Raw genomic sequence first — 27,184 nt, forward strand, 5'->3', positions numbered from 1 at the left:
GAAATCGTAGTATGCAGTTTTGTTTGTTTTTAGGTCCCCTAACATCCTGCATTTAAAGTGTCCATGTGTGAGAGCAAAAGTTGAAATTTGTTGTACGGTGATTATTAATCCATGCACAAGAACCTACACAGTACTGTAGATGCTCTTTTTGATTGAATGATTGCATGCATACTTTTCTGTGTTGCTTCATATTTGTTGTGAGTATATTGCTTGTGGTGGTTAATTTTGTGGAAAAATGTGGTAAGTCACAGAAAGTGTCCGCAACTGAATTACATCCGTCTAAAAATATACGTATTTTTGTGTTCCGTTCTATAATAATAATACCGAGTTGTGCACGTGCATATTTGAATTAAATGCTATAAATACGCGTCGATAAAGTGTTGTTTCAATTTACCAACAATGTCACTAAAGTCGATTGTTTTTTATGCTTACAGATCACTAGAATTTTAGACGATTCACATTTGGAAAAGATTCATCACTGTTTGGTCGGGAGAATGCCAAACACGTACACAATGACAAAGCAATGTTCGGAGAATCTAGTTAATCACAAAGCACACGGCCTCCCAGCTGGGATATTTCGACCACCGATTGTTCTCTCAACATACAAGGAACCAGTGGCAGGATGGACAGACAACTTATATGGTCCGTCTGGCATTTGCTCGGGCTGTGTTCGAGGAGTTGTGCACGTTATTTTTGGCAATGGCAACAAGAAAGCTAACCTAGTGCCAGCCGATTACTGCGTCAATGCCATGATATCAGCTGCATGGGACATAAATCAACGGTACATTTCATAATATATACACACACAGATATAATTCGGAATACTAAACCCAAATTAGCTACGCCAACAGTTAGGGAAATAGTCTTCTATTGGAAAACCTCATTTTAAATAACCCATCTCAGTTAGGGAGGAAGTAGGACACTTTGACCTTTTTGACTGAAGTACATTGTAATTTTAAGGGGAAAATGTCTATTAACCAAATGCGTCAATTGAATTTTTATGCACACTTCGTCACGAAACGATAGATTCAACAGTGTCAATAGCTAAACGACCACGTTCAATTCAAACGCTACTCATTCTTCTTCTGATAACCGTAAATGAAATCTTATTTCCTTTACCTTCTTAAACATTTATAGTATGTTAACGAAAGCGTCACGCTACGAATGTGAAAAGAATATCGTTTTCCTTGGCATCGACATAGAAACGCTAGTTGCTATAGTTGACGCACGACTTTTGTTCGAATAAGAATGTTAAAGATAGATTAAAACTAAACAGACTTTTTACGTAACATAAAATGATATGCCACATAATAACTATCTTCTTGTATACTCCTTTTCCATCTCTCTCTCTATCTCTCCAGTAGATTGAATTAAAACTGGATTTTGTTTTGCTTTTTATTCACAGTTTCAAATCGCGAATGGAAAATCATACAGAAATACCTGTCTACAATTATATTTATGATAAAAATAATTTAACTTGGGGCAGTTATATGGATTCCGTGCGAAAAGGATTACATGAGCCGCTAAATAAAGCCGTCTGGTAATAAATGTGTAAACAGACACCCACACACACCATTCATACAAAACACTTTAATGCACTATTCAAAACACAAGATATTTGAAAGATAATCCATTTTGAGACAGACAAAAACGACGCATCAAATAAACCAAGAATGAAAAAAACGACATGCTATCCAGATTAAAATCGTCCCTTTGAAAGTGGTTTTTCTTTGTCTAGTTCAAAGGAAGATGGTAAAAAGTCATCAGGTTTTTTTTTCCATCTATTTCAACCATGAACGAAAGCTCTTTTCATTTTTTTTTCTTCTGGCTTTAATATATTTGAGGTGTCATTTTTTCGTGTTTGTTTATTTTAGCGCTTTAACGCTCCGGCAATTGTTTTGTAAATGAAAATTCCGTTAATTATCCCGGTACAGGTACTATTCATATATAATTATATCATGGAAACCGCTTTTCAACGTTTGCGATGTGCTTCTACACGCAGTGCCTGCTTACATTATGGATCTGTTGGCATTTGTTACGGGAAAGAAACGAAAGTATGATATGGTTAAAGGCACGTCTCTTTTTCTTTTGTTCAATTTGTTCACAAATTGCGTTTTCTGTCTGCTTTGTACTTTGTGTCACAGAAATGCCAGAAACTATCAAAAGTTGCACCGTGTTTTGTCGATGATGTCATTCTTTGGGCTACGTGAGTGGAAATTCTGCAATAAAAATATCGATCAACTGGCCACTTTATTGAAATCGCAACCGGCACGCCAACTGCAAACACACAACGCGTCAACCGGCTTAATTCGATGGCAAAATGGCATGAATTCAACGCCGACGAAAAATGACATGATCAACGGAAAGTGCACGGCTAACAACAAATTTTATCGAAACGCGCAAACTTTTCTGGAATTCGATATGCGAACCATTGACTGGGACGAATACTTTTTCCACTATCTGCCCGGTATTAAGAAGTATTTTTTCAAAGAATCGGTAGCTGATAAAAAGTGCATCAAACATTACGGCAGGTATGTTATGTTAGATAATTCTCTTTCTTTTTTTTTCTTTCATGTATGTGATTGCATCCACCATCGACTAATTTGTGATGATTTTCAATTTTCAGATTAAAAATTCTGCACATTCTATTCAAGTCGTCAGCATATATGTTGTTCCTATTTTTGAGCAGTTCAGTAGTATTCAAGTACATTATGAAATTGCTGTTGGGCTAGACAACAACAACAACAACAACAATACAAGTAAAATACAAATGAAAAAAACCTCAAATGCGATACCGTACTTCTATATATCTTTTCTCTGCACTCGCTATTTTAACAAAATGTGTACATCCGTTCAGTTAGCGTAATCATTTTTCTATCTCTCTCCATTTGAAAAACACTTTACTGTTTGTGCTCTCAATTATTTCCGAATTTAATGGTAATTGCCTGTGAAGTAGATAAAATTTATGCCGAATTTAAGAAGAAGACATAAACCAAACCCAAAAAAAAAACTTTCTCACCCAAATAAATGTATACACTATAGTGTAATTGTTTAATCTCTTCTCGAAATAAATTGGTATATCGATCGCAAAAACCATTCTACACGAAACTTTTGGTCAAATTATACTAAAAAAAAATATATTGCAAAGTTTTGAGTAGCTATTGTGAAGAGATTTAGCTAATTTAAACATAAATATATTGCCGGAATAACAAAAGACAGCCAATGACATCTCTAAACCAACTTATTGAATCATCGAATATTTCGAGCAACTTTTTTCAATCGTATGTGACTTGAGTAGAATATAATTAACTTTACGGCGACACTAGCAGCTTCTCTGCACACACACACACACACACATCGTAGAAGAGAGTACAAAAATCATAGTATTTTGGCAAATGCATCGAGTAACCATTGCGAAACATCAATACGTTTTGGCTAACGTGTAGTACCGGCCCACAGAGAAGCTAGTTAGCGTCGCCGTAAGGTTGATTATATTCTAGTAAAGCCATACACGTTTGAAAAAAGTTGCCGAAAAATACAATGATTCAATGAGTTGGAATTGAGATGGCATTGACTGCTATGTGTCAAATGACTTGCATTTGAAATGTATTGTGGCACTTTCCCTATGAATTTAAAGTTTACGCTCAAATAAATCTAAAGCGTTGCACTTGAAAGTCAGCAGGTTATGTGGAAGAATTAATTATCCCATGGAATTAGCTGGTTTAACAAACTTTTCCCTTTGATTTTAAGCTTGCTTCGTGATTCTCAGAATATTAAGAAAAAGAAACTAAGGGAAATGGGGACTTTTCGTTAAAATTGAACTTTGAGAAACCGAAAGCTTTCTATAAAAGGGATATTGGACTTTATGACGTGGCGTAAGCAAATAAAAGCTTTGAGAACTTTTTAGAAGCTCCGCCTTACAAGTAATACGCCTCCTTTTCAAGTACTGTATATATAGATTTGAAATTGATGTAAAGCTTATCTTTGGAATAGAAAAAAAGCTCAACAAATTGTTCAGTATTTAATGGTTTTGTTCTTTATTTAAACTTTATTTTGATCTGTTTGATTCACATTTGTTCCAACGAACATATAAAATAACTATGATTCTTAACCAAATGACATTTTACCAACTAATTTCTTGCAAATAAATTTCAATCCGTATAGCTTTGATTAACAAAAATAATTTCAGAAGCGAAATTCCATTCTGAATGTGTTCATTCTATCGGCAAATTTTTTGACAAATTCAATTTTATATTGAACAATGTGAAAAATAATAGGTAAGATTTTATAATTTATGTAAAGTTGTTAATTTTTCTCTGGTTTTTTAAAACCGAACATACAGTTATACAATAAATTCATATAAATAAAAAAAGAGCATATGTACATTGTACTTAATCTCTTTCGCCTCGTCAACACTTCTGTTTTTGTTTTTTTTTTTTGTTTTTTTTTCTGAAACAATTTTTTTCAGACCTCCAACATCGATACTCTTAAATTAAGAAAAATACAGTAGGGGTTTGGTTTGAAGGGGGAGAAGGACATAAACTAACACGAGACGTGATGGCAAGTTTCACGACGATCAAATATCGAGAAAACATCGATTGATTTTCACTGCTCAGTAAATTTCTACACATTTCCCTCGAAGGGAAATGCAATTTCTGGGCTTCTTTTATTTCATGTTACAGTACTCACACTTACTACACACAGCAATCAATTAATCATTCAATAAAAATCACAGATTAATATCGTTTTTATACTTGCTCAATGATATACACGAATTGTTGAAACCGTGCAAGTGAAAATTCTCGCCGGGCACCGCTTCGGCATTGGTATTGGCATTGTCATTGGCGTTGGTATTTGCATTTGCATTGCAATTGTTATAAATGTTATTGATGCGAATGATTTCATTTCGAAAATCCGTATCGTCGCCATCATTGTCGTCGATGTCTTCGTCACGTTCGTCGCATTTAAAATGTTTATTGTTGGCACTACATTCCGCCTTGCACAAGTTCACTTGTTCCCATTCGGCTGCCGTTTTTGGCATACAGCACAGTTCACTGTCGAAAATGTTGTTATCTTTGCAAATAGTTTTTCGCCCTTGGCAGCAGCAACAGCAGTTTTTCGCCGTGTCATGCGAATAGATTGAACCGGTTTTTACGTTATTTGTTAATGGTTCAAGCAGTGCGTTTTTATTGTTTTGCGCCGATGTCAACGGTATCGCCGTCGTCTTTGTCGTTGTGGTGGTGGTGGCGGTGCAGCCCGGATGATCCGTACCCTTGCAATAGATTTTTGAAAAGCAAACACATTTCTTATCCTGCCATTCGACAACGGTACCATTTGCCACCACCGGTGACTGATTGAATGCTGATTGCCATGATGACTTTACAGTCCAATTATGATTTCCGTTCATTACATTGTTGTTCTTGACGACTGGCGGATCGGCAATGTGAAGCGCATTATAATGCTGTAGTGAATCGTTTCCACCAACAATGCGCTGTGGAATCATGAATTTCGTTTTGGTTGATGTGGTCGTGTAATTTGAGCGAATTGAACTGGCGCGTGTATACATCGAGACATTCTTCTCACTTACGTCCGTATGCTCGAATGTGAAGCGAAATAAAGGAAACCGACGCCGAAATTCACGTTTGAACTTTTCCTTTAGAATGGAGAGAGAGAGAGAGAGAGAGAGAGAGAGAGAGAGAAAAAAACGTAAATACAAGAACAACAAAAAACCATTCATTAGATATGCAAACATTGTTTCAGTATTTAGGCCATTTTCAAGGAATCGTATTCAAAATCAAGTAGTAAACTCGTAAGTATTCGCATACATTTGAAAATAAATAATGTGTTATAATTAATATTTACATTGTAAATGCCGTAAATGAATGGATTGTAACAACTGTTGCTCATTGCAAGCCAATCACTGCAGAACCATACGATGTTGATGTATTTATATTCGTTGACACCATCCCACGTGACGTGCAAAATGTTGTACAATTGTAGTGGAAACCAGCAAATTCCGAACAATAGCACCACAATAATCAACATTTTAATGACCTGAAAATAGTCAACATTAGCAATTTCTTTAAAAATCGCGCTTCGAATGCAAAAATTAGATATATTTAAACAATTTTCATGTGTACGTATATTCGGTGATCAAAAGCCAATACGTTGTATTGACTTCAGGCACTCTTAACCACGAAATACGATTGGAATGAAGCCAAATGAATAATTACCCGCTTTTTATTTCGCATCAATGTTATATCACGTGTATCCTGGGCATTTCCTGGAGTTTTCGAGCCCCACAATCGAATGGCCATTTGAATATAGACAAAGCTGATGACTCCAAATGGAATGAAATACTAAACAGTAAATGAAACACAAGAACAAAATCAATCATAACTTTGTAACGATAGGGAACAAGAGAAGACAATCAGACTGAAATCAGCAAGCAACATACGAATCGAATTATTTAAATGCAACCGATCTACATGATGGAGAGCGAATTTGGATTGACTTGATATGGGATTGACTTGATTTGAAATTATCGATTGATAATATCATCATATCAATAATACAGTCTCAGAAGTCATATGAAGCTCAGCTGACGACACAAGCTCGGTATATGCAAAAAAAAAGTAATCCTATAATCAGCTTTGGGAGTAACGAAATTGCATCGCTGAACATCAAAATATGATCTCATCGAAATGAATCTGTCTCCAAGTCATACATATTTATATTGAACGACTAGACGGAATCAAAGCGATATTGAACAAATGTGCATTGATTGTATTTTAAAATTGCCATTTTACGCGCAATCATAACATAAATCAATAGCGATTGATCGTTATTGATTCGACGAAGTGAATCAACAACCCGATGCAGCATTATTGTGTACGTTTTCGTCCATTTCATATTACTTTGTTTCGAATAACGACGAAGAAATGACACAACACATTTAACGGCAACAGCGTGAAATAAAGGCTTTCACGAAATTTATTCGACACGCGACGCGGCCGAAAGTCATTTTCGAATTTTGCTGCGTTCGTTGCTATTTACCCATTTTTCAATCGATATTTTTTTATTGTCTTCAAAGACAATGCACAGGAATTTTCATAGCATTTTGATTTATAATAGAAAATGAAACTGTCCAAAGCTGTTCGCCACACAAAGAATCCAAACGAATTCAATGCAAAACAACGGAATTTAATCTCAATGTGGAAAAAAGCGATTTAAGCAGAAAACAAATACAAACCTGTACGAACACCAAATAGTATCGATACTGCTGGAATTTCTCAGCATCCATGTTGCCAGTGTTACAGAATGGATACTCGATTTTTTCAATAGTTTTATCGGGCACTGCACAGCATACCAACGAAATAAAACAAATCGGAAGAAAATGAAACAATATTAAAGCGATGAATTCATGGCCGAGACGCGTTCATTCAACAAATATTACACAATCGTTTTGGAATTTTCCAATTAAATATCGAAATCATGTAAGATTTGTTCGTGAATGTACTATGAATATAGTATACTGATGATTGGCGACATGTGGCGTTCACAAAATTATAACATAATTAACTTACACACTTGATAGCTGTTCTCTTTAACCACACGCAATGCAATCGCCATTGGTATTGAAAATGCGAGCGATATAACCCATATAAAAGCTATTATGATCTTGGATATATAACGGGGCGGCCGAGCTCTGTAACAAAAACACAAGAAATTTAATAAAATATTATAAGTAAATAACGATCATGTTCATTATCTCATTAAAAATAATTTCCTTCCAGTGAAAAAGGAAGAGCGATCGTAAAATCAATGTATGAAAAGCAATCAATATGCACTGTTGATGTTATGTCATTAATCGATCCAACTTCGTTTCGATTTTCCTTTTTGCCTAACTGGATGGAAACAATGTGCCATCTAGAGATGAGTATTTTTTTTTCGTTGATATTGACTAAGGCGGAAGCAAACAACAAAACCACACTCTTTCAATCAGATATTTGCTTTGACAGCGGAAAAAATACGCGTATGTCTAACAAGTGGCATGGAATGATAAATGCATATATATATTTATGTATCTCGCACAAAACAAACACAAAAGAATCAAAGTCATGTAAAGGCGAAAAGGAAGATGAAAAAATGTGCCTCGCATACGTTGCACATATAAATGCGTAGGATTGAAACATCGATTGGATCACGTTTTATTTATGTGTGTCATTGATCAATTTGAAGTTCAATCTGTACAGCATCACAAAATGACTGTATCGGAAAATTTATTAACGTTCATATTGAACACAAATTGTACCATTTATGCTATGTTCAATTCATTGTGTGACATTTTTTCATTCTTCTCTCGTAGTGTGGTGTGCATGACGTTTGTCGTTTTCGTGCAATTGCCGAAATTGCCCCATAATCTTTCGATTTTACCATCGTCTCCAACGCAAGAAAATCGTAACACTCAATGGGACATGTGTACGTGCAAAACCATATGAAGTCAATTCACAATATAAAATATACATACACGTCTGACAATAGACAGTTAGACTTAAATAAATATAAGCAGGTTCGGTTATTTCGAATAGTCGAACGGCGATAAACTGCGCAACACAAACATATTAGAGAGCTATCATAAGCCGAATCCACTTCATCTCAATTTTAAAGAATTGTGCCTTCAAGAATGACATTCTGAATAAATTGAAAAAAAAAACTAACGCAACTCCATTTCCATTGAAGAAATGGAATATATTAAAGAAATAGTTTTGCATAACTATCAATTGGGAAGAGATTTGAGACATCTATAAATCAGCATGAAGTATGAAATTGATTGATTTGTATACTCCGTAAAAATATTGAATTTCGCAAACGAATCGTAAACACATGGGCCAGTGAGCAATATTTTATAGAAATATGGTTAGTAACGATGGCAACCAGCAATTAACCTCCGGATTTATAACCAAATTCATCGTAATAGACACAATACGAAACGAAAAAATTGCACTGAATTGAGGCGAGAAAAATTTCCAACCAAATCGAAATAAACATCATGTTTGATCCTAACTAATACCTATTTAATCATTGCGTCGAAATTTTTTCCGTGAAACCATGTGTATAATTGGGATCAATTTTGAATATATTTGCAACAACAAAAAATTGACTATCTGGCTGCAACGAATCTGCACCACATTTTTTGGAACGGACTGTGTACGCTTTTTGTGTGTCGATCCCATGATATTTTAGAGTATGCGTTATTTACAACGATTCCGCTCGGTAACGACCCAAATGAAGTTTTTTTCATTCTTTTTTTCTCTTTCTCTCTCTCTCTCTCTCTCTCTGCCTATCTCTCTTCTTTCTTTGTTGACATTTTCGGTTTTCCATTTCCTAATTTGAACTGCAGCCCCTGGTGTATATTACCGGAATATATTCATGTTTCAAAATATCTCACCTTGTTCACTCTATTCATCATTATGTGTATATTATTTTTGTATGCAATGAAAAATATGGAAAAAAAGAGTATTCGTACAAACACAGAAACATAAACATGAACAAAAACTCAAACACAAACATGTTATGTAATCATTTTCGTGTGGCATTTCATTTTATCGCATCGTTGAGTTTTTCGCACAAATGCCAACCGCAAGGGTACAATTGGATTTCCCCACTAGTAAAAACGTGCCATCCCATTCTAGTTAGGTTTCTCATCGTTCGCCCATTTTTGTTCGTTTCTTTTTTCCGTTGGTTCTTTGTTATTTTCGTCGTTTTGCTATTCATGTAATATCTCGTGTCAGTTCTCGAAGGCACTTTTCGTACGAATTCCATAACGATATTTTATTTCAGACGCATATCGGCACGCCAAAACATTTGTCTAAATTAAAGTGTATGGCAGCCGAAGCAGAAACAAAACTGAGCAAGAAAAAAATATTGCATTGGTTCAAATATTAATGAGAATGGAGAGACCATAAGAGATGCTGGATTCTTTTTTTCTGGCTGCTGGCTTGCAAACATGCTGCCAATTTGTTTGTATTTGAGTCCGTTCGACGCGTCTGAACAAAATTAAATCTTAAAGACGCACCCGAATCAAAGTCTTCACCACACAATTTTCGTAATAATGTCACGTATGTGCGAAATATGTTGAAAAGACGAAGACGAAGACGAAGACGAAGAAAAATACGAAGAAGAATGAGAAAAAATAATGCGAAACCCACTCAGCCATCCTATTTTGAGAGGCGACTTCATTCACTACCGGCTACCATTCAACAAACCGAACAACAAAAAAGGATAATAGTTTGAAATTCTTCGTAGCTCGTTAGACCACTTATGGCTTTATTCAACAAAAGACTAGCTGGTAAGCGAAACCATCAAAATCAATATAATTCTTGATAGAGTGGTGTGCTTCCCTTCTCGGAAGTGACGAACCAATTAAATAGTTCTTGCTAATATCAACAACTTAAAAAGCACTACTCCTTTCCTCTCTCTCCCTTTTTTTTCGAGAAAAGAAGAGCAAACATTCTATTTTTATGCCCGGATAAAACTATCATCACCAACTGTTACATCTCGAATTTCCAATGAGTTGGCAAATGAAGCAAAACCAAACCGGTGGTTTAATTGGAAAACAAATCACTCTAATTCTTTTGGTACGGATGATATTGTTTTGGATTTAAGTGTTTTGCAGTTGTTTGTTGAAATTCAAGTGTGAACGCTCACGCTTTCGATTTTAATGCTAATTATTATCTTCATTCTTCGGACAGAGGGAAGAAAAACAACCGTTACCATGGTAATCTATGAGCAAGAATTGCATGCTATTTTTCTGTCGACACTGCGTAAATCAACTCTAACCAAACCCAATACTGGGATGAACGTCATGCTGAGAAAGTTTTTTTTTAATATAAACTGGATATTGATGAATCGTATTTTTTTAGGATTCAATGAATCCGATGGAACAAATCATAATCGAAGGGAAGATAATATGTAAAATCTTTTGCAAATTCAAGGGAGAGAGAGAGAGAGAGAGAGAGAGAGAGAGGATGAAGCTATAGGGGAACAAATAGACAACACAACGTGTTCATAAAAAATATTATTGACAAATGTGACGCAGAATATCTCAGGGATTTCTGTGTTCATAAATCTTGCTTAATTCACAGCACTTTATCGATGCTTTTTGCTGATTTTGTTTTAAATTGATTTTAAATTCAAATTTCTTCTACTGTCACTACTAAAACAAATTGTTGTTGTTGTTGCCATTTTGCTTTCCATTTTGATCCGATTTATCTTTGTTGTCCATTATTTTATAGGTTTCAGTGCCTATGTATAATTCTATGTCATTCGATATGAAGGTCATGAATATGGCAACCATTAAGCCCTTATAATAAGTACGACCATTTGTCAGATGAAAAGCTCCCTCTCTTTTTAAATAAAATTTTGATCGACAGTGACATAAAATAGCATGGTATTGCCATTATTATGATGAAAGATATGATTGGTTTTATTGCGCTATCGAAAGGCATGACACCATATTTTTGACATATCTATTTTCGTTAATTTGAATGTTATCATTGATTACGGCACATGATCGACGAAACTGATTACTATTTGTGTACATTAAATAAAATGCAACGCTTTCCGAAACCAATCCCAACAGTTCATACCATTAACGATAAAAGCTTTAATGTCAGCCTGTATCTATTTCATAGGCCGTAGCTTTTATACTGTGTTGGGTTCTACGATCAAGTTTGTAAGAACCCAGTGAAATGATGACGTTATACGGATAAATTGTCGCTTAGTTCACAGAATACTAAATTAAATATCCGGAACTGTCGTTTTAGCACTGAATAAAAATCAATTAAGATCCAAACAATCTTATGGTGTTTGCCATATGAAACGATTTTTGGTGACCGTGAAATGCTGAGAATCGTAGCAAAACAAACAAACAACATTTGGTTAGTGTTTTGGACGTGGGATGTGCAAAAGTAGCAGAAAAAAATTCACGATGCTTTCGTGTTACTGACACAATTGCCTTGAATCGTGTGAATTAATCTGGAACAAATTTTGTGTGCTACAGTCTATATCACCCACTTTCTCACTTTCTATCGCCAGCATCACTCTGTTCATACTCTTGCTATGTGATTGCTGTTGTTTATTGCTCATGTCTTTATATTAAGTGCTCTTTTCTGTTTTTTCGAACTTTTTGATGTTAGACCACATTTAACTGGTGCCGTTTTATGTGCGTGCTGCCAGACAACAACGGTGAGACAAAAAAAGAGTGGAGCGAGTGAAAAGTAAAACATAATAAAAGTTATGCAATGCATAGTTACGCTAATAAAGCACAATGATTACACAGTCCCTAGGTCAACTTACACTGAAAACATATATGTATGTGTAATGTGTATACATATCTCAAATGATTGGTCATGGAATGTGTTACTTCCGCTGACTGACTATATGGTGGATATGATGGATTCATTTGATGTGAATCATGTGTGTGGGTGGGCGGTCGTGTGCGCGTTTTTTTTCACACTTGCAACTTTTCGCAATAAAAAAGATCATCAAAAGTGAACTGACAGATTGAGAAAAATATCTACTCGGAAAACGATTGAACAACAATTTTCCACGGGCACACGGCACAAGCACTCACGAGAAAATCTATATCATAATTTTCGATATGGCGTCAGTAACAGTAATCTGCTTTTTCTGACGTAGAAAGTGAAGTACGTGTCGTTGGACACCCTTGAATAATTTGACATTGAAATCAGGTCTACCACTGTACAAGTGTGTCGAGCATTTCGTTGTGTCGTTAGGTATGTAGAATGTGTTCCCATTCTGAATGAGAAAAAAATACTAATTCGCAGAAGCGACACAAAGCCCAAAATTACGAAATTGAATACTTCTTAGGAAAATGTAGATTGAATTTGGTGTCTGACATAAGTGTACCAATATACCAGTCAATTAAAATCGCTTTCACAATGTTATGAAACGAAAATTGGGAGAAGAAAAACAACGACACACTCCAATGATTGGAAAATTCGATAGTGTCGCCGAGAAGTTGATAAAAGTGTAAAATTTAAACAAAACAGAAACCGATTATAAATGTCGGGCTAGGCTACATTATGTTATGGGTTAAGGAATGGGTAAGATCTGATTATTTTCTTCAGCTCTATCTTTCTTTGAAATCATTGAATTCCCAAGAAATCAATCTCGTTTCCAGGTACTTGTTTTGACTGTGTGCTTTCAAAAGTTCACACTCCGATGGAGTCGTAAGCATGTATTAAGATGAATGAATTAAGTAATTATCGAGATTTAATGCCATTTATTGTGGTAAAAGAAATACACCATGTCATATACACATGAACAAGCGTACACACATCGAAGTCATCACTGTAATATGGGTGGAAACAAATTCAGTGATATCATCAAATTGAAGTTTATCTTCGTATGATGACGATGTGAATATGACTTTCATCAGAATTCTCTTAGAATCGTGCGACGATGTGGCTTTTAAATGTTACCGAGCCTATACGAAGAACAAAAATATGTTTTCAGGCCTCCCCACATCTTTGACGAAGCGTTTTCTTATCGTTTAGCCTCACCGAAATAGTTCTCCATTCAGTGTGATTATGAGCATTATCGTTGACTCGGTCGCCCTAAGTCATGCTGTTTAATGTTCATCCATCTTAATTAAATTATATGAAGTATGAAAAAAACTCGCTGCTAAATATTTACTGCTTGAAATGTTCTAATGCATTTCCGCATGAATCGGAGTGAAGTAGACACTCAGAGAGTGAGAGAGAGAGAGATACTGAACGTCAAAATGATGAGATTTTTAAGCAAATAAAAGAGCTATTTCTTCGGCTAATATTCTAATTATTCTGTGAGTAAATATTTTAATGTGTTTTTACTTTTAATGCTCCGTCAAGAATGTGACAACATTTCACAGGATTCAAATGCCTTTGTTTGCAAAGCGGATTTAAACTTTGAAAAATGATTGCAGATTGCTGTATACATCAAATTCAGGAAGTAAAATACATAAATTGGCTCATAATCATTGTACAAAGTGGAAGAAAAGCACAAGGCAAGATATAGATCGGGAGTGAGAGGGAGGCGAAGAGATGAATGGGACCAATGTTGTACCCAAAATGAATGAGAATAAATGAATCGTTGCTTTAGAATGCCTTTGTTAGCATTGTCATCATAAGTAGGTAATAACAAGATTCTTTTTTTTCTTCAACAAAAATTTACGGTAAATTAGTTGACAACTAATAAGAATAAACCTATGATACGGGTAAAATATGGATAGTAGATCATATTCGAAATGGCAGCTTGTCAACACATTTCTTGGTGATTTTGTGAACAACCGTTGTTTTTTTTTTGTCTTAACATTAAAAATTTATATTTTGTTCACATATTTTCACCAGTTTCCGGCCGTTTTTTTTTCTACTTCGAGTGAGCTGTTGTTACTGCCGAACGATAAATAAGGCGATACAGTGTACATGTCATCTATTTATGACTGGCTCGTATAATTTATACAGGCAAATGATATTCAGAGAGGCGATAACGATATGTATCATCATTACGAATTGAGTATGTTTCGCCAAAAATAAATTATTATGTCGAGCTTATTTACACGCTTCATAACGCTATGGTATCCTACGAGGCGCTGTGAAAAAAAAAACGCAAGAAAAATGAATGAGTGAGCGGTTGTGGAGAAAGCAGCGTCTTGATGTACATCCTAGACGAATGCTGGTTGATTATATAATAAGTATTGGTGGTGGAAGTGGTGTGCTGGGAGTAAATGAGTGAATGAAAATAGCATTTTATCGGCTCATAGACAGAGCTATCTGTCACTATGCATCTCTGGATTTCAAAATGATATTTCTCTTGATGGAAATACACCGAAGATGGAAGCACCACGTATGCCACACAATCAATTTGTATTTATCAATAAAATATGCTGTGGACGCATATAGTCCCATCGGGAACCGTATAATACAGTTTATCTATGTCATTGTCAATAGAAAAGCGTCAGAATACACCAATAAACCGAAGCAGCCATGGCCAAATATTCATCAATGAAATGGGCATCTACACACAACGTACCACATGATTTGATAACGAACATTTGCATTTCATTTCGCCATTTTACCTTTTTATCGTGCACAGCGATCAAATTCACTGGGGAACCAATTTTGCGATCTGCATAGCAGTGTATACCTATCATTTGATGAATATACATAGGTATATACATATTTGTAATAGCGTACAAAAGAATACATGAATACATTTCGCTCCATTGGAGAATTTTCGTTGCTCAAAACATGTTTCTGCTTCACATGTCAACTTTGATGCCGTGGTCCAAGTCCAAGGTGAAACCAACGCATGTTTATCAAGATTTCATATCGTTGACTGCAAAGAACTTTGAAATGATTGAAATATATTTATTTGTAAGCGCGTGTATTTGGCCAAAGTGTAAGAAATCGTAATTGATGACATTCAGCAGGCAGCATAAATCAGCCTCCTCAGAGAGTCCCAATTTTTATTTCAAATGGTGCCAGAAGCGGAAGCGATCTTTAATCAGATGCCGAAACAACAACAAAAACTGAATGCAACCCATGTTTTTATCTTCAGAAAAAAATTTATTTAATTTTTCACGAAATATTGCTTGAACTTTTCAAGCCTTCAATGTCATTTCATTGCGAATTTAGATTGGATTTTTCTCCTTCATCAATATTTAAAGAACATCAAAGTGTGTTTGGCATGAGCTCTTTAACTTTTGAATGCTACATTGTTGCTCCACTTGTTTGATGTCGTTTGTTATCTTTTTGATACAAACATGTCCTGCGTATGGATCCTATTTCCTATTTCCTGGATAAAAGCATGGTTTTAATTTATTTTCGAAATATTTAATGTGTTTTTACGTCATTCAAATTGAAAACCTGGTAAAATTGCAAACTAACATGCGATGCAATAATTGTAGAGCTGTATTTGATTGACAAAAAGTCGGTCATTTGTATCTCAACAGATTTGTTTTGGGATATTATTCAAAAACATCAGCCACATTGACTATCAACAGGTCAATTTCAATTGAAGTAGCATCCTATGGCTAAAATCACCTGCGACTTAGTCCAATCAATAGAAACGGCTTCGAGTGAATTTGTGCATGACAAGCTTGGCATCCGATAGCAACCGGATGCTATGATTCGGGCCGCAATATTTTATGATATAATAGTAGTGATGCGATTGTGTAAGATGATAATATATTATTCAGAACATAGAGTAATCTTATAACACAAATCATCACAACACGAGCTTTGTTCACATTTCATTTTCGGTTGACGTCATTTGTATGTGCGTGCATGCGTATGCATGTGGGTTGAATACATGATGTTGTACATTTCAATTAAATTTCCGGCCAATTTTGGAACAAAGTTTTAAAATCAATACAGATTTTCTAATATCATGGGAATGCACACATTTGAGCATTGAGCAAGAGAATGAACAACGTTGGTACAATCAATTCAACACAATAATATATTGATGAGATTATCCGATGCAGCAATGACAAGGGCCATCGTATTCAGCAATTTGTCGCAAAATTACGTTTTAATCTTATGACATTCAAAGCATTTACATAAAATGAATTCCATTGCCTATCGATCGTTTCTTTTTTTTTTTTTTAAGAAAATGCAGATTCCACTTGAGCATTTGACTGTTTTTGATTCAGAAGTGATTTTTGCTCAACTGAGCATGTGAAATTTCGCTACATTGAACTTCAAAGTATAAGAACAAATTTTAATCGACGTAACACGTCTTAATCAACCATTTTTTTCCGTAGCGAAATTAATTGTACGTGCATATTTTTGTGCTGTCGCTGTTGTTTGTTTCGGAATTTCTAACGAAACAAAAGTAAAGAAGAAGAAGAATCATCGTCGCATTCATTCAAAAAGGCCAATTTAATTATTTTTTTCTTCCAATAAAAACGCGGTGATGGAAGTTTGCGATTTTTCATTATTTTAATGGAACACCGCGACGAATTGTAGTGAACGAAAAAAAAGGCAATGCCGAAGAAAAAAAACTAATTCCACACAGGACGAAAGTCAAAGGTTGCACTGTTAATGCCATTCACAACCCCCATTCAATGAATTCGACGAAAATCTGACGCCATGGGCAGAAAGGAAGAGAAAAAGAAAAAGAATGGCAAAGAAAAAATCCGTTGAAACATGTTCAATATTCAAGGGCAAATTCAGCCAAACAATCATGATGGAAAAGGAGAGAAATGGAACAAATGTTGCCGCCTATGCTTTGTATGCTATTGTACTAGAGTAATGTGGTGGCCCTGTTGCCAACAGTAATTGGATATAAAGAAAAATCCAATGTTATTACATTATCAAACCATTGAAATGCTATGCTATATTCTATATGCTTAAATAATCTCTAGAATTGGAAAAATAGTTCATTGCCTTCACATTATTTCATTCGTTCCCCTTTCCCTCCCTCTATCTCTCTCGCTCTGTCCCACTCTTTCGCATATTCTGTTTTGCTCTCTATATGCCGGTGTTCTTGTTGATGAGAGGGAATAATAAGCCAAACTTCGTTTTGATTATGCTTTCTACAGGTTTCGCACATTGAAACGGTTATAGTAAAAAATTATGATGTATTTTCCGTCGTCAACTGATGAACAGTGAATTATCGTATAGTGAGGCAGGTTTTGAATGCCACGAAACACGTGTCGCCTTGACTAACAATAGACATCGAGCACAAATGCGGAGAAAGAGAGAGAGAAAGAGAGAGAGAGAGAGAGAGAGAGAGAGAGAGAGAGAGAGACGTTGTGATTCTGTATGAATTCATACATCAGTTGGACAATGTAACGGTTGTTTTAAACAAACTCTTACGATCCATATGGAATACACAATTCCTGTTTGACCTAGGAGCTTTTATCTCTATTCGCCAATACAAATTTATATGCGAAATAGTTAAAATATACGGCGTATACGCGGGTTATATATGAAATATGCACAAAATATACGGCAATTATACGTGGTTATACGTATTTATATGAAACATTCGTCTGGAGTCAGAAGCCCCTAGTGTTTCACCCAAACTTCTAGACTCCGAAAAATCTGTTGTAAATCTTAAAGTTGAATGTTGTGTAATTTTCATGATCAATTCCTTCTGTTGCCGCAATCTTTCTCTTTATCTCTCCCCCCCCCCTCTCCCTCTCTCTCTGTTTCATGCGAAAAGTCATCAAAAAGCGGCTCCATCGCCCAAGAATTAAAACATACAACGAATGACGTAATTTTTAGGAGATTTTTGAATTTTCTTAACTGAAGACTCACAAAAGATTCGTATATTTTGGCGTAGGTTTTCAACTTTAAATGTTCCGGCTTTAAAAATTGATTATTTTTCCAGAGAACACCACAAATTGACTGCCACAATATGGGCAATAAATACGTTTCAGCTCTAACGCGATTATGGATAAAAGAAATTTCAAATTGAATGAAGAAATATACTAATTTTCCAACATGCTTAAATCAGAGATGAACTTAATGTTGGTTCCAAATGTTCGCACATCCAATGGCTTGCACTTAATCCCCATCACCGCGGCATTGTTCACTGGAAGATGGTTAAGTGAAAATATAACTGTTATGTTTTGACCTTAAGTTGTGTATTTATTCCTTTTCAACCGAAGCTCAAAACACAGGGTCTAGGGTTAATGGTGCACCGATTTGTTTTTGTTGTTGTTGAACAAGAGATAAAGGGGGAAAAAAATAAGAGGAAGAGATGTGTATACGATGCTATGGAATGTTACATGACTTTGTGATAAGACAGCGAATATTGACAGAAGACGTTTTTGAAATGAAATTAATACTCAGAAGAAACCAAAATGTGGTTCGTTTCACGAGTAAATCAATTTATGTAAGCGTTAAATTTGTTAATGACTAAGCTTTTGCCAAATCAAAAAGACAAAAAAATGAAAGAAGGAAACGAAGAATAAAAAGAAATGAGCGAAAACTCACCGAAGAAGTTATGTTCAAAGACAATGTAATTATGTAAAATAATTATTGCTTTGAATCCTACTGAATCAATGTTCTAAGGAACTTTTACCCAATATTTCCGGAACGTTCATCGATTCCAACGAAACGGTGAACAATTTTTGCGTCTAGGCAGCTCAAATCAATTGCCATACACAGAATCACAAACACACAGCGAATGAATAACAAATGAGGGAATAGAAAATGTCGCCTCAAAGTATTAAGCTACGCATTTTGTGTGACTTTCCATAAGTTTATCATTTGCTCGGTTAGGTGATTTGATTGTTTCTTGATTCGTTTCTCTGTTGATGCTTCTATCGACAACTGAATTCATGAGTCAATGGTATTTGTGGGGTGTATCAATCGTAACACCGTTATTAATTTCTGAGCTCTGGCTACAATTGCTGCAAAAATTTACAGATCAATTAGTAGGTAGTCTAGACTACCCATTTATTTTGAGCATCGGTTGAAGATGTTAAAACTGCATAAAGCTCATTAAAATAAATGTAATTCTTTTGCAGAGTGGAAACTTTGGCCGACTCTTATTCACTCAGTGTGCTGGCTACTCATGCCCATTACACGTGCGTGAATTTTTAGCTTTTCTTACGAAAAAGAACGAGACGGTATGCAGCCAATGGCATGCATACACATTACGCACACAGGCATTCTCCGAAAAAGACACTAATCTTTCATTAATTGCAACAAAAACTTCTATCGAAATAACGAAATAAAACGAATAAATAAGCTTAATAATTTTGTAAGAAAGATTCAGTTTAATTGGTTGCGGCGGAGCGTCATTTCTCCTCGCAAAAATACTTTACACATTTTCGAAGAGTCAAGCCGCTTGACTCAAGCAAAGAAGAGCGAGCGAGCAAGAGAAGACAAATGAGAGAGAAATCGATTTTGATTAGAAAATGAGGTTTTTGTCCAAAAAAAATTACCTTAGTGGATTAATGATGGCTCGATGACGATCAACAGCAATCGCTGTCAGTGTGAACACCGACACATTCACGCTAACCGTTTGAACAAACGGGCAAAAAGCGCACATAAACTCGGGCAAATTCCATCGCTGAAGCAACGCCGCCTGAAACTGTACACAAGAAAAATAGGAAAAAATGAAAGAAACAGAGAAAGTGGAGGAATAGCGAGAGAGAGAAAACGAAACAAAATGAAAACGATTAGAAATAATGAAACAGCCACGGCATTCATTTCAAAGTTTTTATCCTTATAAATGGTGAAATTTTTGTCTGAAGTTCGGTCGGTTTCTCGGTTTTCATTCTTATGCGCACAATGTGCTAATCAACGAATCAAAAAAAGAAATCGAAATCAACCGAGAATTAATCGACGATAACTGGCGAACTCTTATCCGAATTATGTTCGTTCTTTGTGTGTTCCCGGGTAACAAACAATCATGAGAAATGGCACGTCTGGCCAATTCGCTCAATTTAAATTTTTGAAATTCGAGTAAGCAAATAGGCAAACCCATCAAATTAAACGCCGTGATTTAGATTTTGGGCACCGAGAACACCGAAACGGCAATGCGAGAGAATATGAATGAAACAATCAGGAGCGAATCATCGTGAACCGTACGATTCACATTGTTTGGGAAAAGATTCGACGAATAACGACAGGATATTTTGAAGGGAAAAAAAGTATGTATGGCTTGAATTGCAAACGTACCATCAAACCCAAAAGTACTGTATTTGTTAGCACCTTTTCTGATTTACGATAAAAGGCCTTCAAAGAATTTGCGGTTTTCTGACTATTTGCAGCAATCCATATATATAGTACTATTTATATCTATGGGTGAGATTGAGAGTGGAGTATGTTTTTTCTTCGATTTATATTTTTGAAAAGGCGAGTATGTTTTCTGATGATTCTGTTGGCGTTAAAGTAGAGTATGTTGTAGTACCGTCTAGCCTCCGCGGTCTTCATGGTTTTCGCGCAACTGATAAAAGATAACAACATAGTGTCTTCGGCAAAGTTGTAGTACTTGAGGTCTTCTATAACTAAGCTGAAGAAAGTTATCTCTTATCTCTTATCAGTTGCGCGCAAATCGCGCACATAAAAAAGCAAATTTTATATAGAACTTTTTTTTTCTTATCATTTTTCGCGCTTTTCGCGGAACTGATAAGAAATAAGAGATAACTGTCTTTAGCGATGTTATAGAAGATCTCGAGTGCTACAACTTTGCCGAAGACACCAAGTTGTTATCTCTTATCAGTTGCGCGGAAACCGTGAAAAACCGCGAGGACCCTTTAAAAACGAACATACTCGCTTTTAACCATTTTTAAGTCGACAGAAACTTGCTCTTCTCTTTCGTAACAAAGTCAATCAAACATACGCTACTCTCAATCTCACCCATAGATATATGGTCGTCAATTGATATTTGTTTCGATACGGGGTCAAATGTTTCTTCTTGACTTTGCAGAGCCTTTGTTTGGTGGGCTACGCAAAATGCGCAATCCCACCAAAATGAGTATAAGCTGTAGTCGATGCCTCTTAAGTCGCAATCATTCGAAACCTCCACCACAACACAACATAAGTACCATTCAAATTAAATTCAATTACATACGAAAACCAACAGTGTGTATCCCAAACATTGCTGGCTGATTACGGAACATCTCATTCCATTTCCCGTTCTGTGCGTATGTGTGTGTGTGTGTGTGTGTGTGTGTGTCTCGCTCAATTCAGATTTTCATTCAAATTGGTTGTTTAGCTGAGCGCATATATATATTTGCATTGAAAATGCTTTTTATTGAAAAGGAAATCCAATATATGAGTAAAACAATATTTTGCAACCAAACAAAAACCACAATGAAACCGATGAGATGGATAAACAATTGAGGAAATTGGAAAAGAAACGAATGAAAAACAAAGTGCAAGAGCAGTGAAATAAAAAGAGACTTACCTGAAATGGTATGACGAACATACCGATGACAACGTCAGCAAGTGCCAAATTGGCTATAAATAAATTTGTAACTGTTTGCATTGGTCGAGTGGTTGCTACGATCCAAATTACCAGTGAGTTGCCAATCACCGCAATTATACTTATGCTGCCATAAAATATAGATAATAAGACGATAATTCCGATAGGCACTTCGTACAAAATATCTGCGCGCCACTCAAAATGAAATCGCCCCATTGATTGATGTTTTGATGGTGAACCATTGAAAAGCAACGCAAGGACAATGCGCAAACACATTAAAGGAGAGAAAAACAAATGGAAACCGAAAGAGAAGAGGGAAAAAAAGAAGAAAAAAAAAGTCAACGGTTGAATAAAGAAAGTCATTTTGTTGATAGACAAAATTCCAGGGATTTATTTTAACATATTGCTGCATAGAGATTCAAGTTACCATTGTCCAAATCAATTTCTGACATATTCAAAACACGACTGCTATTCTGTACAATGTTGCCAAACCCGCTCGTTGTATTCGCGTCCATCTTGCGTCGCGATTTGTCTGGACGATCACGTTGAATGCGTTCGTTCTCTTGCGTCTATCGTCTGAAAAGAAAAAAAAGAGTAGAAGATGAAAAGAAACCAACGAACAAAAATGAGAGTGAAGAAAATCCATTTGATTACGTTAAAAAATTTCATATTTTTTGCTCATTCATATCGTTATTGTGATCTTAAACCACAAATCGTGCTTTTTTCACGATATTTCGATTTATTTCATGTTATTAGGTTTTTTTTGGAAGTGCTTGTGAGAAGACAACATTGAAAAGAACAATTTGAATCAGTAATTTTACGATTTCCAGGTAGCGATTATTCATGAGCCAAGTGATTCTCATGAAAGGCATCTGGACCTTGAATTGCTGCCTATTTCTGCCTAGACCACATGCTGAACATTTTATTGTGAAGTCACACAGCCGTAAATACTGCCGTTTTTTTCAACGTCTTTTTTTTCCATTCTTCTTTCGGTTTTTTTTTTTGGTAGGCGACCATACGCAACCAGCACCTTTGTGTCTTTTCGTACAAACTGAAAAAGAACAGAGAGATTGCGATTTTTGGCTGAGATGAAAAATGTGCGTTGCCATCGTTGGCCACTGTCTTTAGCCATGATTTACGTGCCGATTTTTGCTCGAGACTATGCATTTTCTGGATATTCATAATAGCCACGACATTTTTTTTTTCTTCTTCTATGCATTAAAAAAAGAGCACTTACCCAGTCTGAATGAAAATGAATGAACGAACGAAACAATTTTTTGGTTTTCATCAATCATAACGCAGCCGTGACGCTAGATTTTTTGTCACTTCAGTGCTTTGTAAACGCCAAAAAAAGTGTATAAATATGGAAAATAGAATGAAAATAAAATATGAATCATATGGCTTCACCGTATGGACATAAGGCACATGCCGAATTTTCATTATTATGCTATGGCATTAGCACACCGTTCATAAGTCACTCATACTATTTCCCATGAAAAATACCTTCGATCAATGTTTGTTTGAAGGCGCGCGTTTATGTATGTGTGTGTGTATATGCCGTTGTTTTTCTTTTTGTTTTGTTGATTTCATGTGGATTGCCATTTAAGAATTTTTACTCATCCTTGCACTGCTTATTTTGTGTTTCACAAGAAATAGTAGCGTTAGAATTTTCAAATAAATTTTCGTTTTTTGCATCATTTCAGCCGAATGAATGAACACACCTGAATTCATTCAAGTGGCATGAGATAGATCAGCAATGACGTATAAATGAGTTTAGCCTGTTATTGAACAATGGTTCGTTTTTTTATGGGCATTCCTCGTGGAATATAGAGCCGGCATAGTTCGATAGAAGATTTTATGCGTTAAAATTGGCAATTTTACCTTTTGAGATATTTTATAGTCAAAGGCAAAGCCGGATTGGCCGGTTTGATGTGATAACTTCCGAAATTTTCTTCTATTATTCAAATTAGTTGCAAAAGCGATTGATTCTACATGTTAGCATATTGAAGAATTTCTACGTATCGATACGTGTTACGCAAAGTGATTTAAAACGTGTATCTTTTGTGTACTTCATTCATAAAATGAACAAAAGCATCAGCGGTGTGGCAAAAAGGATTGAATAATATGCACTGAGAAACTCCGAAATATATGCTAAGACAGCCAGCAAATCTCAATTGAAAATGACAAAAACTGATGAAGTCACATTATCCCAAACATGTGTGACAAATATAATTTGTTATTGTCTCAATCTGGGCGCGTGTCAGAAATTTACGTACATTTTACATTGACATCTTTTTTATTTGACATGGCAAACAAGCACGGCACAGAAATGAGTGAAAATAACAGCATGTAATTCAATTGATAATATCGCATAAACATTTTTTGTATGATACGTCAAAGCAGAAAAAAAGGGTTGTGAAACACTGGAGGAAAAAAAATGGAAATATATGTTATTATATAGAATATCTCGAAGGAGTTTTCCGCACTTTAAATTCAGCTCACACACTCACACACTCACACACACTGTTTTTCGATAAAAATATACGTCGTAGTATCATTTTATGTCATAGACTATAAACATAGATATTCTGTATTTCCAATGACATTGCGATGCTTGACAATCAAATTAAAGCCAATCGTCTATCCGATTTCAGTTTGATGTGTGTGGGCAATGTGATATCTTGAGCTAATTTACAAGGAAATCATATTTCAACAATTCAAGTGGACAATTCGTGGAGGTGTCAGGTGAAGCCAATGAGTGAAATGTATTGTTGTAATTTATAGGACAGTGTCATTGGTTGCGCAAAAATACCCTTAAATACCATCGATATATCAATGTAATAAAATAAACTTTAACAATCATAGATCGATATCAACGAAAAAAATTGGACAAACAAATCTGAATTTTCCTCTTTACGTATAATCGCATGAAAATTTTATACGCGAAACGTGGTTCATAATTTATGATCTTCCGAAGAAATACGACGGGAGCGAATAAAAAAGTATGTATGTGACCAAAATGCAATCAAAACTTGCCAATAATTTCATATCTTGTGGCAATGCGATTTTCGATTGTAGACATTGTGCCCACTCCAATGCGAATGATTAATCTTCCGATTCATTGATCCTTATGTGGTTGTTTGAACCAGAACAACGCTTTCGAAACGCATAACGCATCGCTTGAGAAAAAAAAGTTAAGCGTTCGGAATGCCAAGAAAAGGAACTGGAGTGAGAGTGTGTGTGTGTGTGTGTGTGTGTTTGTTAGAAAAAACGCGTCTATATAAACTGAAACAATAAATTATCCGTAATTTTTTTTCCTACCTAACCAATGTGTGTATGCCATAGTGCATGCCGGCTCCAAATCAAAACGTTTGCCGACATCGAAACGTAAACTTTTGTTCATTATTTTGGAACGTAAGCAATATTTCATGGCGGTTTTTACGCTGAAGACATTGCGATTGTAAATAAAAAATGGCTATAAAAAACACTACGTTCTTCGACTTTTTCGTTTTTCTTACTTCTTTTTTTTTAATTTTCAACGCTTCGACCGACTGACTTTGCTTTTTTTTCGACATCAAATCTGGCATTCTGCTCAGATCATCGCCTAATACCATAAACGAATGATTGACGATAAACACGAGTTCAATGCATGTGCCACATCCACACTGCTCAGTTGGAAATAGAATTTAAATTGGTGGACCACATACGGTGCTCGCAAAAAACAGATAAACTCTCTCTATATTGCACAAGTACGCATACACACACGCTGATACATTGATAGTTTGTAGCTGATACCAAGTAGATGTAAAAAGTGAAACCATATTATCGGAACTCTTCCAAATTCATTTCCGGTTGGCAATTATGCCCAATATACTGAATGTATTCCTTTTTTTCTGGGGATGTTTCACAGATCAAATGAACCAATGACTTGTGCGACTAAATGCGGATGTATTATCTTGTGGTTACACCACTACGATCGTCAACTTGTTGTCATTCTTACTATTGCACACATAGCCGTGCCAAAAATGAGCGCTAATGGAAAGAGTTTCATCGCGTTGGAGAAGTACGTGAGCGTTTTGCTTTTAGGGAATTCTCCCTGTGCGAATGAAATATACATTTCTTGTTTGGCCAACGAATAACATCAACCTTGACGTATATAAATAAACAAAATCATCTTAAGTAGCATCACAGCGTTGGATTGCTATTGACATTGATGAGTACATTTTTTTTTAAATAGGCATCTCCTTCGCCGCTCCTCTCTTTACATCTCTATACAATGATTTGGTATGCAATCTTGTTGTTTAGTATGTTATGTTTCGATTTTTATTATGATTTTATGTTGTAAGCAAAGCTCATTGTATAAGGATTGAATTTCGAGATTGGTATGGTTTGTCAATCAACACGTGCGTCTTACAGACTTACAACAGACGTTCAAAATCAGAGGAAAAAAAAAATACCAGAACAAACAACACACGTTTTATTCGTTCTGTGTGTGTCTTTTTTTCCCTGTGCGTATGGCATGTGTATAAATATGTTAAATTCCGATGGTTGGGTTAGATTTGATGGAAACGGTGATGCATAAGAGTTATGAAGTACGAAGAAAGTATACAAGAGAAACATACTTAGGGAAATTTAGATTGATTTTCTTGGAAAATAGCTCGTTCGTTCGTCTGTTTTCATTCATCAACTACTTGCATGCTATTTTTATACGGCGAGAGAGCATGTTGATTTTTACTTTAGCCTGACTGGTCCGTTCGCCCACCGTAACTTACCGAACGCAAAGAACCCATGTTTATTTGACAGACTTTGCATGCATGTGACACCAATGTCCAATGTGGATTGATGTGTACACGCTCTGCACTAATTATGTTTGAGGACCGTCATAGTTGTTGTCGTTGTTTTTTCGGTTACTTTTCGGTGCAGCATACCCAACAGCACATTATTATGAATTGATTACTGCAATTATTTTACCATTTACGACAAAATCGAACAATGATCCCAAACCCCGCGGTCTTGGACACAATATACAGACATTTTACCGAAACGCACTTCAAGGTGGCCAAAAAATAAGGCATTGATAGCAAGATCGAATTATTATTTCATTTTTTATGCATTTTCTATTGGGGGAATATTTGATGCGGAGAATTTTTCCGCGGAATACTTATTTCATTGATGTGAAAAGAGAGAGAGAGAGAGAGAGAGAGAGAGAGAGAGAGAGAGAGAGAGA

At 35.6% G+C, this 27,184-nt stretch overlaps 2 protein-coding genes across 3 annotated transcripts in view; one reads left to right on the plus strand and one right to left on the minus strand.

Annotated features, from left to right (window-relative positions):
* The first annotated feature begins 111 nt into the window (after positions 1-111).
* Positions 112-2,914, plus strand: LOC129579472 (fatty acyl-CoA reductase wat-like). Its single transcript, XM_055469579.1, has 6 exons — positions 112-135; positions 435-781; positions 1,406-1,540; positions 1,935-2,054; positions 2,145-2,531; positions 2,627-2,914. The coding sequence occupies exons 1-6, from the start codon at positions 112-114 to the stop codon at positions 2,730-2,732; spliced, it is 1,119 nt and encodes a 372-aa protein (XP_055325554.1). The 3' UTR covers positions 2,733-2,914.
* A 1,395-nt stretch (positions 2,915-4,309) lies between these two features.
* The window catches only part of LOC129578491 (tachykinin-like peptides receptor 99D), a 41,019-nt gene continuing 18,144 nt past the window's right edge, over positions 4,310-27,184 (minus strand). For both annotated transcript variants that reach the window (XM_055467182.1, XM_055467183.1), the window contains exons 2-9: positions 22,385-22,533; positions 21,940-22,142; positions 19,970-20,118; positions 7,587-7,708; positions 7,253-7,356; positions 6,234-6,359; positions 5,863-6,054; positions 4,310-5,653 (exon numbers count right to left, since the gene is read on the minus strand). In XM_055467182.1, coding sequence (XP_055323157.1) covers positions 4,730-5,653; positions 5,863-6,054; positions 6,234-6,359; positions 7,253-7,356; positions 7,587-7,708; positions 19,970-20,118; positions 21,940-22,142; positions 22,385-22,472 — 1,908 coding nt within the window. In that variant the 5' untranslated portion in view covers positions 22,473-22,533 and the 3' untranslated portion in view covers positions 4,310-4,729. The remainder of the gene's footprint in view (positions 5,654-5,862; positions 6,055-6,233; positions 6,360-7,252; positions 7,357-7,586; positions 7,709-19,969; positions 20,119-21,939; positions 22,143-22,384; positions 22,534-27,184) is intronic.

This window comes from Sitodiplosis mosellana, unplaced genomic scaffold, assembly GCF_009176505.1.
Source record: "Sitodiplosis mosellana isolate CC-2019 unplaced genomic scaffold, AAFC_SMos_1.0 Smas_scaffold_6226, whole genome shotgun sequence".
Taxonomy (NCBI): domain Eukaryota; kingdom Metazoa; phylum Arthropoda; class Insecta; order Diptera; family Cecidomyiidae; genus Sitodiplosis; species Sitodiplosis mosellana.

Excerpts from the sequence above, each read along its gene's own strand:
- LOC129579472 (XM_055469579.1), top strand. The coding sequence starts at position 112 with ATGCACAAGAACCTACACAGTACT. Across the intron at positions 782-1,405 it reads GCATGGGACATAAATCAACG|TTTCAAATCGCGAATGGAAA; the intron begins GTACATTTCATA and ends TTTTATTCACAG. Across the intron at positions 2,055-2,144 it reads GTTACGGGAAAGAAACGAAA|AAATGCCAGAAACTATCAAA; the intron begins GTATGATATGGT and ends TTTGTGTCACAG.